General features: G+C 39.6%; 1 protein-coding gene across 3 annotated transcripts in view; it reads right to left on the reverse strand.

Moving 5' to 3' along the window:
- Window positions 1-10,973: 10,973 nt before the first annotated feature.
- ENOX1 (ecto-NOX disulfide-thiol exchanger 1) overlaps window positions 10,974-18,438 on the reverse strand; it is a 475,770-nt gene continuing 468,305 nt past the window's right edge. For 2 of the 3 annotated variants that reach the window (XM_040425426.1, XM_040425424.1), the window contains 3 exons: window positions 18,309-18,411; window positions 15,967-16,052; window positions 12,087-12,224 (listed from right to left, as the gene is read on the reverse strand). In XM_040425426.1, the coding sequence (XP_040281360.1) occupies window positions 12,093-12,224; window positions 15,967-16,052; window positions 18,309-18,411 (321 nt within the window). In that variant the 3' untranslated portion in view covers window positions 12,087-12,092. Of the gene's footprint in view, window positions 12,225-15,966; window positions 16,053-18,308; window positions 18,412-18,438 lie in introns of all 3 variants that reach the window. The other variant, XM_040425425.1, reaches the window with a different exon arrangement.

Raw genomic sequence — 18,438 nt, forward strand, 5'->3', positions numbered from 1 at the left:
CCGCACCTAAAGAAGCCTACTAATTTCACCCATTCTTGGCCTTAGGTTGTTTGATAGTTGGTGCAATTTTTAAACCCAGATTCGGAACTTTGGTAAATGTTATCTTAGGTTTTGTGGGGATTAATGATCCTATTATTTTGTCATTTTGTACATGGTGCCAATGTCTATTAATTATGTTCAGAAATTTTTCTATATTCTGCATTATATGGCAGAATAATTCGCATTTGGTCATCTTCTTGTGTAGTTTTACTTTCCCCTTTCATTGTAAAAAAGGTTATTCTCTCCATTTCGCGTACGTTGTTTAAAGCAGTGTTCAATACTATTTCTGGGTATTTTTTATTCAAAAACTGCTGCTTCATATGAATAGCTTCTTGTTCAAATTGACTCTCGTCTGTACAATTTCTCTTAATTCTACGGAACTGTCCCTGCGGTATATTGGAGAGCCATTTTGGAAGATGGCAACTTCTGTGTAGTATACAGCTATTCTTTGCTGTGTGTTTTTGAAAGGGTTTTTGAAATGGCTCTCCAATATACCACAGGGACAGTTCCGTAGAATTAAGAGAAATTGTACAGACGAGAGTCAATTTGAACAAGAAGCTATTCATATGAAGCAGCAGTTTATGAACAAAAAATACCCAGAAATAGTATTAAACACTGCGTTAAACAACGTACGCGAAATGGAGAGAATAACCTTTTTTACAATGAAAGGGGAAAGTAAAACTACACAGGAAGATGACCAAATGCAAATTATTCTGCCATATAATGCAATAAAATTCTTAACATAATCAATAGACATTGGCACCATGTACAAAATGACAAAATAATAGGATCATTAATCCCCACAAAACCTAAGATAACATTTACCAAAGCTCCGAATCTGGGTTTAAAAATTGCACCAACTATCAAACAACCTAAGGCCAAAAAGCCGACTATCCAAGAATGGGTGAAATCAAAACTGCAGGACTACATCATTCCAAAAGAAAACCTCAGACATCATATGCAAATCAAACTCCTATAGACACAAAATAAAATAATTTTTGACTCGTAGCTCAACAGATATAATATATGTATTGGAGTGCCCATGCCAAAAACTGTACGTAGGCAGGACAAAGAGGACCTTGAAAAAACGTGTATTTTCGAGTTTGATTCCACTATACCCAGAGGCCTCAATGCGGAATTTGAACTCTTTAGTTTTCTGTGAGGTTTTTGGGTGGGTGCCACTCACTGACGGATAACCCGGCTGTTATTATTACCAGTCGGGTTTTCCCTTGGTGGAGGGTTCCCACCCTCCCATATACTTCTTGAATTTCTCAAATGATTCACTCACCTAGAAGAAAAATGAAATAAGAAAGAATTTTTTCAGCAATTTTTTTTCAAAATCTTTTCACAAAAAAATATAAAAATTTTAGATGATTTTTTTTAGGGAGGTTTTGAAAAGTTTTTGGAGTAATTTTTTTTTAGAATTGTTTAAAATCTTTTAAATTAAAAAAAACATACTCCTGATTGGAGTCGGGAAGGAATTTTTTATCCCCCTAAAGTGAGGAAAATTGGCTTCTACCTCACAGTTTTTTTTTGCCTTCCTCTGGATCAACTTGCAGGATAACAGGCTGAACTGGATGGACAATGTCTTTTTTCGGGCTTATGTACTATGTTACCTTTTTGCACTTTAGAGAAGATTTTCAATAATTGAGAAATTTCCTTATGAATGAATCATGAGGATGAAATATAGGAAGAAATCGCATGTAAATCGCACGAAAACAACATAAAAACCGCATATAAGCAAAATGTTTTTATTTATATATTATAACTTTATTACTGATTACCAATTTTTTACTATATTTTTTATCTATCCTTTATGAATTATCATCTATTGCATGATGTTACTCTTTGTCAAACCATGTTTTATATCCTGTATGAACTAAGCCAACCCAGATCCACATTTTCTAAACAACTTTAGATCTTAACAACAGATCAGGTGAACTATATTCAGTTGTTTAGAGTTGATAGACGTACCCTATATAAGCCAACATGGAGTGTATAGCCCCCACTCACTGATTAAGGGACTACAGGTCCCGAAACACATTTGAGGAAGTTGGGGACTAACCTTTTTGCTTGCAACCAGGATAAAGAACTATTGGACTCTATTCTCAACCCCACAAAATACAAAGTGGATTGATGAATTCATGTGAATAATTGTACAGAAGCACTATACTCAATCCATTGCATTATTTCCTGGCTACCATCACTTTAGACCGTTACTACGCCGATCACGTGTAGTGGGAATCCCAGTGAGGTCAGCGCTGACGTCGGTACTACGCTGAATTACGCTTCACAAACAGAGCCTACGAGCGCTGCCTCACCCCACGTGGAACGCTGAAGGTCTACACACAGGCACGTACAGCAAACGGAACCTACGGGACTGCGAAGGGGGAAAGAAAACTTCTGGAGAGGTAAGCGCCGAGTACCGAAGAACGCGCGGGACGCCGCGTCTAGGTACAACGGCCTAAAACCCACCTACCCCTGCATGTAAGTCCTTCATTAATTGTTTGTTGCTGATGCTTTAAAAGTATCTCATCACTGGATATATGGGTGAATTGACTTCGCTATACCCCATAAGTGCTGGTACCCTTATTTTTCAACTCCATTAGGCTACTTTCACACTTGCGTTCGGAGCGGATCCGTCTGGTGTCTGCACAGATGGATCCGCTCCTATTATGCAAACAATGGTATCCGTTCAGAACGGAGCCGTCTGCATTATATTTCACAAAAAAATCAAAGTGTGAAAGTTAGTCAGACGGATTCGTCCAGACTTTGCATTGAAAGTCAATGGGGGACGGATCCGTTAGAAAATTGCACCATATTGTGTCAACTTCAAACTGATCTGTTCCCATTGACTTACATTGTAAGTCTGGACGGAACCGCTTGGCTCCGCACGGCCAGGCGGACACCCGAACGCTGCAAGCTGCGTTCGGGTGTCCGCCTGCTGAGCGGAATGGAGACCAAGCGGAGCCAGACAGGCATTCTGAGCGGATCCGCATCCACTCAGAATGCATTGGGGCTGGACGGATGCGTTCGGGCCGCTTGTGAGAGCCTTCAAACGGAGCTCACAAGCGGAACCCCGAACGCAAGTGTGAAAGTAGCCTTACAAAGTCGATGCTGATGCTATACAAATTTCTGCCTAATGGGAAGAATTGATACAGTTTTTTGGGGTGATAACCATACTGACCTCACGGGCCACTACAGTCGCCCTTTAACTCGGATTTCCTTTGATGCTGACTTTACCAATCTTGTTGTTACAACTGTCCTATGGACATTGATTCAACTCAGAGCTCCATATATGTGTTTTTAAAGATGGCAGATTGATAACTCCAGATTGGTAACTTCATATGACTATTGCTGCTATAGAGACATATGAATGTCTTAGTGGATATCAACCTTAGTTCATATATGCTGCTACGATCTACTTTTTTTACTTTATTTTACTATATTTATGTTGTGTGAATTTAACATTTTATTTTAGTCATTAAATACGTACTCCATATGTAAGAGTGCCTGCTAATTATTTGTTTTTTTAATAGTCACTTTTTATAAAATTTTAACAAAAGGCATTACAAACACACCATTGAAAGGCAAATCACACAGAAGCAGTACATAGATCAGCATGGGATTAATCACGACAGTGTTCTGTTAGCCCATTGCACAGGTCATCAGCGGATAATAGCAAGATATTGTGAATAGCACCCATCAGAATATGTCTTGAAATAATATAGAGTACTGCATACACACACTCACCTTCATCAGCCAGAACCCAGATATCGCAGCCACCTAAGGCATCAGCGTTTGGGTACTAATCCAGGGATCCCAGATTTTCATAAAACGGTCTGGGGTTCCTCGACGTTCATAAATAAACTTGTACATCTCAAGGTCAGCATTGATTATTTGTATCCATTGCTGCACCGTAGGACTCTTAGGGGGTTTCCAATTAAGGAGGATGGTTTTCCTTGCATAAAACAAGAGAATCCTGTATAGTTTCCTGACGGATTTGGTGGGAACAACCTCATTAGCTATCCCCAGCAGACTCGTCAGCTGAGTACAGACATTGGGAAAGCCCAGTTTGTCGTTAATATAGGCATGGATCCCTTCCCAGAAGCTATATATGACTGGACACTGCCAGATCATATGTATTAGGCAGCCCTTTTCATGCCCACACCTCGTACATTGCGGATCTGGTAATTTACCCATTTTGAATAGTCTCTCAGGGGTATAGTATATCCTATGGAGCCACTAAACTTGAATCAATTGATCCCTAGCGTTTACCACAGTAGACCTTCATGTATGACCAATTTCCTTAATATGTACATCATCTAGAACTGCTACGTCTCTTCTTCACTTGACCAATGAATTATCAAGGGGAGAATCCTGCAGCATCATTAGTGACGCATAGAGAGCCGACACAGGATTGACTAGAGGAACCCTCCTGATTGCTGCTTCTATCGGGCCACACTCCAGTTTTAGAGGTTCTCTACCAAATTGCGCTTGACAAGCATGTCTGAGCTGAAAGTATCTGAACAGACTATGTTGGGGAAGATTAAATTCTTGCTTCAAACTACTAAAAGATCTAAACAAGCCTTTCTCGTATAATTGGGTGAGGTAATGCACCCCCTTTTGAGGCCAAAATTCGAACTCTACTAACGAGCGCAATTCCGGCAGGCCTCTATTTTTCCATAGAGGCATACAGGGTGACCAAGTAGGAATATTCTCTCTAGAAATGTTCACCGGACTCCATTTGACCCAGATCTTCACTACCGCAGCCATAGATTGGGTATAGTGTTCTGCCGAGCCCGCCCCTCCCCTGTATGCCAAATTTGTAAGTGCTTCAAAGGATCCCATCAATGCTGCTTCCAGCACCACCGCCGGATTGCCCGAGTCTGCCCGCACCCACCAAGCCATGTAGCTCAACTGTACAGCCACATAGTACATGTACATATTTGGCAAAGCAAGACCTCCCTGTAGGAAGGGTTGCCTGAAGGGTGTGTTTCGCTATTCTGGGAGAGGATTTGTTCCATAGAAAAGGGGTAATTGCTTTATCCAGTGTAGTGAAATGCTTCTTGGGGAGAAGCATCGGGGTAGCCCTATACAAGTATAGCAGCTTTGGGAGGAGAATCATTTTTATAATGTTGATACGCCCAATAAGGTTCAGAGGTAAGTTCTCCCAAGCCTCTATTTTCTTAGTAAAATATTGCATTGTAGGAACAACATTTAGGTCATAAAACTTCGTCACCTCTTTGTGAATGACAATCCCCAAATATGTAAATTGCTCAACAACCTGAAGCCTAGAATACAATGAGATATGAGTTGGAACAAATCTATCAATTGGGCAGAGACTTGACTTAGCCCAGTTCACACGAAGTCCCGAAAAGCTACCAAAATGGTCCACAACCTGTAGAAGGGTATCTAAGGACTTCCCTGGATCAGCCAGGTATACCAACATGTCGTCAGCATATAGCGAAAGTTTTTCTGTAATCCCCATTTCCCAACCTTCTATATTTGAGTCAGAAGAAATGAGTATCGACAGAGGCTCCATTATTAATGCAAATAATAAGGGGGAGAGAGGGCAGCCTTGTCTTGTGCCTCTACCTAAAGGGAAGGGATCCGATGTATACACATTCACTCTGACTCTTGCTGAGGGGGATCTATAAAGCATCTGTAGCCAGCGTAAAAATTTCCCAGGGAACCCCATGCGCTCTAACACTGCCCACATAAAGTCCCACTCTACTGAGTCAACTGCTAATTATTTGTTAATTTATGTCCTATTCTTGTTCATTTTGCGGACAAGGTTATTACATTTCTAAAGGATTTAAAAAAGAAATGGTGGCATGCTCTTGGCTGGTATCCATGTTTTGCAGATCCGGTATTTGCAGACCGCAAAATGGATACGGTCGTGTGTATGAGCCCTAAGTTCATATGCATACATATTGGTACAGCTTCTCATAGCAAGAGTATGGTGGTCTAGTGCATTTCTGTAATAAAATGGTCAAACTTTACAAAACTATTAACAATTATTGCAGTGTTTGCTGAGAGAAGTAGGATTTTCACATTCTGGGTCTTGTAGAGACCATGGATTCAGATTTTATTGCCAGGCAAAAAAGTTTCATTGTTCAGAATTTTGAGGTTAATTGATTTAAAGTATAATTGTTCATGAACCAAACTTCACTAGAGTTCTTCCATGACAAATACTCCTCAAAACAATGTGTCTTTATGGACTGTGTTCAGGGGCATAGTCAGGCTGGAACTGGTAAAGCCCTTCCATTAACCTATTGCCATAAAGGTTAGAAAAATAATAGTTGTCTAAAATATATCTGTATGCTGTAGCACTGACATTGGCCTTTACTTGACATAAGAAACCTGGCCCAAACCTTGAAAACTTGCCCAATGCCATAATTCCTCCTCAACCAAATTTACAATAGGCACTACGTATTCTGTTAGGTACAATACATTTCTTCTGGCATTGGTGAAAACTGGATTAATCCATCAGACTGTCAGATTTGAGACTTGATTCATCAATCCAGAGGAGAAGTTTCAACAGCTAAGAAACCACTGCAGCCAACTCTTGACATTGCACATAGCAATCTTAGGCTTGTGTGCAGCTTATTAACCGTGGACATCCACTTCATGAAGCTTCTGATGCACAAGTTCTTGTGCCGATGTCCCCTCGCTGTAAGTTTGCTTAGTCTAGTGCTTCATGACTGAGCTTTCCGTACCCCTAGATGCTTATGCTTCATAAGAATAGAACTTACAATTAAATGGGGCATCTAATCGTAGTTGTGCATTCAGCGCGACCCATACTATTACCAATTATTATTATTAAATATTTATTATAACCAATGATTCTGTGTGTTGATTCCATTGCTGTGTGATTGACTTTAGACACTTGTTTGCACTGGGTGTGGTTGAAACATATAAATGCAATGATGAGGTGGAATGTCCACATACTTTTGGCCATATAGTTTATTAGGTTTTTAATTACAGCAGCACTGTTGAGTTTTGGCATTTTAAAAGGTTTGATGCACTATAAAAATAAAATACACTTCATGTATCTATATTAGCATTAGTATCCTGTAAATTTAAGAAGAACACCATCTGAAGTTTGTTCATCTGGATGGAAATGTCAGAATAGAAACATAGAATGTGTCGGCAGATAAGAACCAATTGGCCCATCTAGTCTGACCAATATATCTGAATCCTATTAATAGTCCCTGGCCCTATCTTATATGAAGGATAGCCTTATGCTTATCCCATGCATGCTTAAACTCCTTCACTGTATTTGCAGCTACCACTTCTGCAGGAAGGCTATTCCATGCATCCACTACTCTCTCAGTAAAGTAATACTTCCTTATATTACTTTTAAACCTATGCCCCTCTAATTTAAAACTGTGTCCTCTTGTGGTAGTTTTTCTTCTTTTAAATATGCTCTCCTCCTTTACCGAGTTGATTCCCTTTATGTATTTAAAAGTTTCTATCATATCCCCTCTGTCTCTTCTTTCTTCCAAGCTATACATATTAAGGTCCTTTAACCTTTCCTGGTAAGTTTTATCCTGCAATCCATGTACTAGTTTAGTAGCTCTTCTCTGAACTCTCTCTAGAGTATCTATATCCTTCTGGAGATATGGCCTCCAGTACTGCGCACAATACTCCAAGTGAGGTCTCACAAGTGTTCTGTACAGCGGCATAAGCACTTCACTCTTTCTACTGCTTATACTTCTCCCTATACATCCAAGCATTCTGCTGGCATTTCGTGCTGCCCTATTACATTGTCTTCCCACCTTTAAGTCTTCTGAAATAATTACTCCTAAATCCCTTTCCTCAGATACTGAGGTCAGGACTGTGTCAAATATTCTATATTCTGCCCTTGGGTTTTTACGCCCCAGGTGCATTATCTTGCACTTATCCACATTAAATTTCAGCTGCCAGAGTTCTGACCATTCATCTAGTTTTCCTAAATCCTTTTCCATTTGGCGTTTCCCTCCAGGAACATCAACCCTGTTACATATCTTTGTGTCATCAGCAAAAAGACAAACCTTACCATCGAGGCCTTTTGCAATATCACTTATGAAGATATTAAACAAAATTGGTCCCAGTACAGATCCCTGTGGAACCCCACTGGTAACATGACCTTGTTTTGAATGTTCTCCATTGACTACAACCCTCTGCTGTCTGTCACTCAGCCACTGCCTAATCCACTCAACAATATGGGAGTCCATGCTCAATGACTGCAGTTTATTGATAAGTCTTCTATGTGGGATAGTGTCAAAAGCCTTACTAAAATCTAGATATGCGATGTCTACTGCACCTCCACCGTCTATTATTTTAGTCACCCAGTCAAAAAAAATCTAAGATTTGTTTGACATGATCTCCCTGAAGTAAACCCATGTTGTTTTTCATCTTGCAATGCATGGGATTTTAGATGTTCCACAATCCTATCCTTTAATAGGGTTTCCATTAATTTGCCTGCTATTGATGTCAGACTCACTGGTCTATAGTTGCTCGATTCCTCCCTACTACCTTTCTTGTGAATGGGCACGACATTTGCCAATTTCCAATCTTCCGGGACGACTCCTGTTACTAATGATTGGTTAAATAAATCTGTTAGCGGTTTTGCCAGCTCACCACTAAGCTCTTTTAATAATTTTGGGTGTATCTCATCAGGCCCCTGCGACTTATTTGTCTTCACTTTAGACAGCAAACTTAGAACATCTTCCTCTGTAAAGACACATGCATCAAACGATTTATTAGTCATCCTTTCTAGTGGAGGTCCTTCTCCTTTTTCTTTTGTAAAAACTGAACAGAAGTTTTCATTAAGGCAGTCGGCTAGCCCTTTATTCTCTTCTACATACCTTCCGTCCTTTGTTTTTAATTTAGTTATTCCTTGTTTTAATTTGCTTTTTTCATTTATATATCTGAAGAATGTCTTATCCCCTTTTTTCATAGACTGAGCTAGTTTTTCTTCTGCCTGCGCTTTAGAACTTCTTATAACTTGCTTGGCGTCTTTCTGCCTAATCTTGTAGATTTCCTTATCTTCATTGCTCTGGTTTTTTTTATAATTACAAAATGCTAGCTTTTTATTTTTAATGATTTGGGCCACTTCTGCTGAGTACCACAGTGGTCTCTTCCTTTTTTTGCTTTTACTGACAAGTCTAATGCAATTTTCTGTTGCCTTCAATAATGCACCTTTTAAGTAGTCCCATTTCTCCTGGACTCCATGTAATCCGTTCCAGTCTGATAAGGACTCATTTATGACTAATTTCATTTTTGAAAAGTCTGTTTTTCTAAAATCTAAAACTTTTGTTTTTGTGTGGTGGGACTCTTTCACAGTTCTTATATTAAACCACACTGACTGGTGATCACTAGATCCCAAGGTTTCGCCTACAATGACATCATATACCGAATCCCCATTTGTGAATACCAAATCCAAAATGGCCTCCCTCCGGGTTGGCTCCTCAACCACTTGTTGTACAGATAACCCCAGTAGGGAATTTAGAATATTTGTACTCCTGGTAGAACTTGGGCACTTGATAACTGCTAGCGGACTGAAAAGAATCTTTCCCCAAAGCACGAAAAATCTTCAGATAAACAATTAAATGCATTGCTAAATTCACAGAGATTTATTTGTATGTTTTTTTTTTTTATTTCTATTATGCAGCACATTCTAACTTTTGTGGGGTAAACTGATGAAAGCACAGGCCAGAAGAGAATACCGTTTTTGATCTGGTGCTCAGTTACAGGCCGCAATTATGTAAATACAAGGACGATGCCTGGCTATATACCAAGTTGTTTGAGCTTTTTTTTTTTTATATCAAAACTATTGCTTGCATGACCTATTTTGGAGATTTAGGGGCCTTTCAGCATTTGTAATCATCATATTACTTCTACTAAAATGCCATGGAATCGGAGACATCTCTCCTACCTTCTACATTGACTGTTATCCATATAAACAAACTGCAAATCACTGTGGTACAGGGAAACATGTTACAAACATGAGTACAGACTTTCACCATTATATAGCTCAGCAGAACAAATTCACCAGTGGGGAGGAAAGTGATACAGCTGCAGTACAGGTAAAACGCGAAAAATTTGAATATCGTGCAAAAGTCCATTTATTTCAGTAATGCAACTTAATGCAGCTTAAAATTAGAATTTTGCGAAAAGGTTCAATATTCTAGGCTCAAAGTGTCACACTCTGGTCAGCTAATTAATCCATACCCCCTGAGCAAAGGGTACCTCAAAATTGAGACTTTGGGGTTTCATAAGCTGTAAGCCATAATCATCCAAATTATAATAAATAAAGGCTTGAAATATCTCGCTTTGCATGTAATGAGTCTATCTCATATATTAATTTCACCTTTTAAGTTGAATTACTGAAATAAATTAACTTTGCACGATATTCTAATTTTTCGAGTTTCACCTGTACTTGAGTGGTCGAACCTAGTAAGAAAACCGAGCCCGGCTAAGAGTCTAACGTGTAGGGGGAGCTCCGGACTCTTCCCCGACGAGAGAAGGATCAGGCAAACAATTCTTCGCCCAATACATTAGTTCTTCTGGGAGATAAGCCGCCTTTGAAAGTGTCTGGCAGCACTTCTCTACTCTCTGCCGTCAAGAACACACACGCTCGGCTGAATCAAGCATGTAAGCATGCTGTTGAGACCTGTCGGTGGAACGATCTTTAGGCTGACAACTACTGAATGTGTATGGCCAGTATTACATCACACCAGGATGTGTGCAAGCAGGGAGAGAGCTTACATTTACAGAAACCATCAGAGGGAAGAAAATTTGGGTGTAACTATATCTAATACATGCACAGTATATAACTGCCTAAGGAGAGTCTGAAATGTTTTGTAATTGTAGCTATGACTGTTTGTATAGTGTGTATTGTGACAAGTAACACAGTAAATGCAAACTCATGAACTGAAAATATATTGTAAGTACAATAATATTTATTGGAAAACATTATTTTCAAGTATTTAATATAAAATTTGTGAACAATGCAGTTGAATATTCTGATGCATATATCGGAATATATTACATACCAATACAGAAAAAAAAACAATATTTTGCTCCATATTTACATCAGGAAGATAAATTTACAGTATATGCTGTCTTACTCTGGTCTGTGATTTGTATTAGAAAAATAATAAATTTTGTTTTTCTTTCAAGCAGTAGGCTCACACTGTTTAATCTCTCCTGGCAATACTAAAACCTGCTGAAACACCAAGATAAAAAATCTGAACTGAATATGCCTTATCATTGGCCTGTATATGGTCTGCAATTTTGGGCAAATGGTCAAATCTTAAAAGGCTTGGACATGCCAGATGAGAATTGTTTCACCCTACAATGACACATCAGGGTTACGTCGTTAAAGGGGACATGTTAAGAGCTACCCTAACCTATTATAGGGCATTCTGCCAAGTAACACAAAAGCAGGTGCATCTCGGTAAGGTAGACTTCAAGTATCTTCTCTGAAGGTCAGAGGTAGACAATCTGTAATTTATCTGTTTGCTGAACGCTTGGGTTCTATGTGGTGTATGGCAGAATGCCGGTTAACAGTGTCTTCTGTAACATCTGATAAGCTACAGGTTGCCTAAATGTGTGATAGAGTCTTAGGACAATTAAATAGAAAAAAAAAAACTGTGTTACTGTTCAATTTCCAAATTGTATCAACTTAAAATTCTTATGAGAAGAGGCTTAAAACCATTTCTGGGCCTATAAACTAATGGTCTACTGTGTACGTCACTTTCAGTAGTTGTTTGTCCTTCTAACTCTTCTATGCAACCATTAATACGGAACTACACATTTTCAGAGCTATCTAGATTTAAATGAAAAATCCAATGTAATTACCTGTACAGCAAAGAGTTCTATCACAATTCGGAAACAAAAGCGGAGGGACTTGCACAATGACATCTTCAATCACAAGAGCACATCACAGATGTAACTAAAGTTCAAGTTCATCGGCCTTGCAAAATGTCCACTGCCTAAGGAATACTTTATAATCTGCCATGCTACAGCATTTAGCTAAATGTCTCTACAACCATGCGAAGTCAAGTTGTTTTGATTCCCTCGAAGGCACAGAATTTCCATCGCTTTTCCAGTGTGGCTCCTACACCAGTGAATTCTTGTTTGAACATTTGAGGTAACCTCATGAGTAAAGACTCAATTTCATTAGCCGATATCTGTAGAAAGAGGAATACAAATTATTAACTGCAAATAGTATAAAGAGGGGAAGGCTAATTCTTACTCCAGGGTCTGTTCCATAGTGGTTTCATCAACCTAAAATTTTCAAAAACTACTTAAAATGGCATAAAAGAATAAAGTAAGAAATATTTTACCAATTCCTGCTGCTCCCATTTCAACGCTTCTCTGTATACTCCCTATAGCACTAAAATCAGCGGTGTTGACACATCACTGCTATGGGTAGAAATTAGATGCAGCCGTCTTTTGTACATGGTCTTATGCCATCACTGGAGGCCATTTTACAGATATAGGCAGGGACAAAGGAGGCACTGTAACGGGTGTGGCAAGGGATCTGTAAGATTATTTTTACTACTTTTATTATTTTATAAGTAGTTGTTCAAACATTTTGCGTAGCTGCACAAGCACCAGTATGGCACATACATGTCAGAGGTTGCCATGGAAAACAAATCACAAAGTGCAACTGTTGCTGATTTATTACATGATCGGCCGTTCCTATATATTTATCTGGTGATCTCCAGGAGAGATTTGATTTACGAAGGAGTGGTCTTCATGAGACAGCCACTTTAACCCAAATATTAACCTTGTCCATCTATGACCTTTTCATCAACAGGGCTGAGCACTTCTTCTGTGATCTTGAAATATATAATGCGTGCCCTCCTATGCTATGCATTTAAAGGGAATCTGTCACCAGCAACCTCCCTATCAAACTGTTTGCAGAGACACATAGCTATGGTTCACCTAATTAAAACGCTGTTTTAATTGTAAAAATTATGTGACACTGGCAGCAACAGTATTTAGGCTCCTGATGAGGTGGTTTCCACCAGAAACGCGTTGAGCCAGCGTTTATCTATATCCAGCTTTAGTAGACGACTAGAACATGTATTGGGCAGCGACAAATATATTTTATATGAGTCAGTGGTTGAGCATTATAGTTGAGCATTATACTAGGGCTGTTGGAGGATAATAGGTTGCTAATGAGTTACACTGAGGGTGAGAGCAGTGTTTATCAGTAGTGATTAAAACAGCCTATACCTCTACCCCCCTTAGTATATCATATAGGAGCAACAGTGTTGATACATTGTTATAGGTGCCTAGCTAGATCAACTGTCTGCATCACAGGCTGCTCCCAGGTTTAAATGCATATGGGAGCAACCGTGTTTGTATATACATTAGGGTTGTGTCGGGTACCGAATTTTCGATACCCAGTCGATACTTTTGCCTGGTATCGACCTCGATACCAGGATTTGCCTTTTTCCGATACTAGGCTTCGCTATTGCGCAGTCTAGTATTAGAGAACGAGGAGTGGGCTGCTCTCAGTGTGCTCCGTTTTCTCCTCAGCAGCACAGGGGAGAAGGAAGCAGTTTCTCCCTCCCCCTGTGCCGCTGCCACCAATGAGGAGAAAGGGGCGGGCGCACTGTACTACCAATGAAAGTAAATGTTTAATACATATCCCGGTAAGGTCGGGGAGCTTCGATTAGCGGCAGTTAACCTCTCAGGTGCCGCACCCACCTCCTGTATTAAATGTTAATTATATCATCATTGGTGGCGCAGTGTGCTCTCCTTCCCCTTCTCCCCAGTAGTAAAATCAATGGTGGCGCAGTTCTCCCCCTTCCCTCAACCCCCCCAATATTAAAATCATTGGTGGCGCAGTGCGCCCCCTCCCCTCAACCCCCCCAATATTAAAATCATTGGTGGTGAAGTGCGCCCCCTCCTCTCAACCTCCAGTATTAAAATCATTGGTGGCGCAGTGCGCCCTCTGCCCTCAACCACCCCCCAGTATTAAAATCATTGGTGGCAGTGGCCACAGGGTCCCCTCCCCTCCTCATTGGTGGCAGTCCTGGGGCTCAGATCAATTACCATGGCAGCCAGGACGCTACTCAAGCCCTGGCTGTTATCGTCAGCTCCCTGCTGCTGTGTGTACTACTTCACAGTGTGAAGTCCTATTCACCCTAATAGAGCTCTATTAAGGTGAATAGGACAAGGGATGAAAATATCCCAGGTGCTAGCCCCTAAGGGTGGGAAATAGTTAATAAAAAGTAGTAAAAAAAAAAAACAAACCCCATCAAAATATTAAGTACAAATCACCCCCTTTCCCAATTTGAGTGCCGTAACAGAAAAAATTTATAAAAACTGCGCGATTGTCCATTTTTTTTTTAGTCACCTTGTCCCCCCAAAAAATTAGGATCGGACTGTTCTATTATGGGCCGGACGTTTCATAAAATGCGGAATGCACGGGCCTTTTTTGGAGTTTTATTTTTTTTGCGTGGTATCGAGTATCGCAATACTTTTTTATGGTATCGAAACCGAATCAAAATTTTGTTATCGAAACAACTCTAATATACACATATGCACTCAGCAGTTAGTACCATAACAGCTCCTAAGTATGGTATGGTGTTGTTTATAGTAGATTAGAAGTGCAGTCTCCCCGATTTTAAGTAAAGCAATTATTTATTATGCTTGCATTTTACTCATTTTGGGCTAAAAAGCATTTTTTCAATTGATCTTTATTAAAAATATTAAGCCACTGTGTCACAAAGGGTTAACCGTTTTGCTAGCTGCATGAATGGTATTTTTTTTTACTTTCACTTTGTGCCAGTCATCTAATAAACCTCATCTCTAAATTACTAAAAAGCTCATAAACACTTATTTAAGCCACATTCTTAAGGAGGATAAGAACTGAGCTATAATTAGTATTTATAAGGTCAGAGAGCAAAGATAAGGAGCCCCTCAGGTGAGGTGGCTGACCGAGCAGAGAGAAAATTCAGATCCTGCTACTAGAGAAACTCAGCCCTGTACAGTGAAAGGGGCTCAGAATTTTTAATAAAGACCAATTGAAAAAATATAATTTTTTTTTTAGATTAAAATGAGTTCAATGCAATAACAATAAAAAAAAAATTGTCCCAAAGGTTTACATAGCCTTTAACTTAGTTTAAGAAATACTGGTACTGTAGTTTGTTGAAGACCATGTCTATAGTTTGGTGGCAATTTATTCATAAACTTCTAGCAGGAATAAAAATGGAATGGCACAACTTAAGAGTTATAAGATTAGATGCTCCAGAATTATCACATAAAGAATGTAAGTAGTTACTAAAACAGACATTGTGACAGGTCCTCTTTAACCCTTTCAAGAGCGGGTGATTTTCCCTTTTTTTTTTCATTTTGTATTCCCAGCCCTCCCAAAGTCATAACTTTTTAATTTTTTCATTCACATGGCCGTAAGTAGGCTTGATTTTTGCAGGACAAGATGTACTTTCTAATGGCACAATTTATTGTTGCATACAATGAGGTGGGAAGAAGAAAAAAAAAATACAAAATGGGGTGGGCTTATAAACAATAAAAACACCATTCCGCCACAGTTTTAGTTTATTTTTTTTCTTTGCACAGTTTCCTATGCGGTATCACTGACTGTTACTTTTATTCTGTGGGTCCTTATGATTACAACGATACCACGTATCTAGTTTTTCTTCTGTTTTAATTCTGACAATAATTAAAAACTTTGGAATGGCTTACATGATGACCATTAAATAAGGAAAAAATTGAGAAGTTTAGAGAATTTAGCCTTGGTTAAATGGAAAAAGGTCTTCACAGTCCAGAAACAAGTCTGTTCAAATTCACAATGTGCTTGGACAGACTGGCTAAATCAGGGCAAGTGACTATGCTACAATAAAACACAGTAGACAGTGAAATAATTGACATTATATCCAATAAAAAGATTTTTACCCTGGAGTCCAGTTGTTGAAGGTACGACCACAAGTATTCTATATTTGCTCCAAACGGATGGACATTTAGAAATGTTGAAATGATACCTGAAAGTCAATGGAACATATAGATTTATATAATGATGTATAGCCCTGCAGGAAAAGCTGGCACTTACTGAATATTTACATCAGCTGTTACACAAGGCTACATGTCCTCAGCTGGATTGGCACACTGGTATTTGGAGCCCAGCAAGAACAGCTGGTGAGCCACAGGCCGCCAATTTATGTCTTGTTTTAGAATAGTTCCAAACCGGAATATAACCTTGGAAAATTACATATGGCTGGCATCACAGACAAGATGAAGGGTTAAACAATGACCAAAATTGCTTCTACTAATTCCAATAATTCACAGGAGTGAACGGCTCTGCAGCCAGGTGACTGAGATAAAACAATGCAGAACAGTGTTTTTCCAATTCAGTCTGCTAGAAGCGCATTAACCATCCATTTAATGCTTGATTTGCCAATACAAAATTGCAGCTACTGGAATAAGGCAATTATCATTTTTCTTTCGTGTGGATGTTCCCTTGAGAAAATATTTTATAGAGATGTGTCAGGAAACACATTGACTTGAAGTTTCCCAATAATTACACTATTCATAGTCATAAAAACTATTTAATTCCCATTACAGCTAAATGGTCTTGTGAAGAAGGTGCGGTCCCCCATCAGGTAGTTACTTATAATGCACATAAACCATCAGATTATAAGGAATGTCAGGATTCCCAAAATATAACACAAATTCTAAGGAGACTAGTGGTGTAGATGTCGCCATAACAGTCCTCATGTAAGTAAACACTGCAGCACACATCAGGAAGGTGGAGCAACTTTTATGAACGTAACCAAAAACTGGTTATTTAAAAGGGTTTTCTGGGAGAAAGACAGTGTTGGCCTATCCATAGTCAGTGTTAGGGCGGATTCACAAGACCGCTCGTATGTCGGCCGCATCCCCTGACTGTATCATAGTCATTTATAATATAGTCAGTTCCTGATGGCGGGTCTATTTATACTGTGCTCACATCATCATGTGAGTACAGTACAACAGATCCACAATTAGGAACTCACGTTATCATAAGCAATGCCATAGTCGACACATGGCCTGAGTTTCCTGGACCAAGTGTGGTTGTGTGAATCAGCCCTTAGGGCCACTATACATATAACAAATGAAAGCAGCACTGTGGCTTGGTGAGAGTTGCACATCGCTAGCATCTCAACCTTGTAGTCCCTTCAGTGTAATAATAAATAAAAAAAAACAAATAAAAAAACTGCAGCACTGCAAAACTGAAGGAGTCGAAACGTTTCAGCATATGTGTGAAAAATTTACACTTCTGGTTGGGATTGGAGCAGCTTGCCCATGTTTGGCTGTGCCTTGGATAGATTAGTAAGAGCACCACGGACACCAATTACTGACAAGCAGGAGTCAGACTAATCAAGGATTAAAACCTACTTAGAACAGACCATTAATACTGTACTAGAAAAACCCTTTTACTTTATATTTCCCTTTGAATAGGCCATATGTGAAACCACAGAAAAAGTTAACATTATTGCATAATGAATTGCCTTCTTGGCTTTCTATGTCATTGGCTGCATGTCGGTTCGGTTCTTAAGAATCAGTGAGGTCGGATGGGGGGGCAGGTGTTGCAGCAGTACTATAGGTTTTATAATGTAGCTGTATTATGGACCTGTTAAAGGGCATCTGTCACCTATGAAACTGGCTGACCTGCTATACATGTGCACTTGGCAGCTGAAGGCCTCTGTGTTGGTCCCATGTTCATATGTGCCCGCATTGCTGAGAAAAATGATGTTTTAATATATGCAAATGAGCCGCTAGGAGCAACGGGGGCGTTGATATTACACCTAGAGGCTCTGCTCCTGCTGCAGTCTCTGCACTTTGAGAGAGGGTCAAACAGTGAAAACATTATAATGCCTGTTCCTGTGAATCAAAGTGCAGAGGGTCTGGCAATTGCAGAGAGAGCAGAGCCTCTCGGTGTAACGGCAACGCCCCCGTTGCTCCTAGCGGCTCATTTGCAGATGTTAAACCATCATTTTTCTCAGCAATGCGGGCACATATGAACATGGCACCAACACAGACGTCTTCAGCTGCCAAGTGCACATGTAACAGGTGCGCCAGTTTCATAGGTACAAATTTGCTGACAGATGCCACAGTGTGCAAATTGTGGTCCACTTTGTGAATTTTGTAATGACAGGCTTTGCTTCTATTTGTGAATTACTTATCATATGTGGTCTCTGCACACGTTCTAAAAACCGCAGTGAATGGAGACTTGGGTCATTGTTTCAGTACTGTCTTACCTATGAGCAAGGCTTCTTTCTCTGACTTCAGAACCTGTCTTTGTTTTTCGGAATCCTTCTCTTCATCATGATTTAACACCGCGACAGTGACAGTACCGTTTTCCTAAAAGTACAAAAGAGTTGCAGGTTT

The sequence above is a fragment of the Bufo bufo genome, chromosome 3 (assembly GCF_905171765.1).
Source record: "Bufo bufo chromosome 3, aBufBuf1.1, whole genome shotgun sequence".
NCBI classification, from domain to species: Eukaryota; Metazoa; Chordata; class Amphibia; order Anura; family Bufonidae; genus Bufo; species Bufo bufo.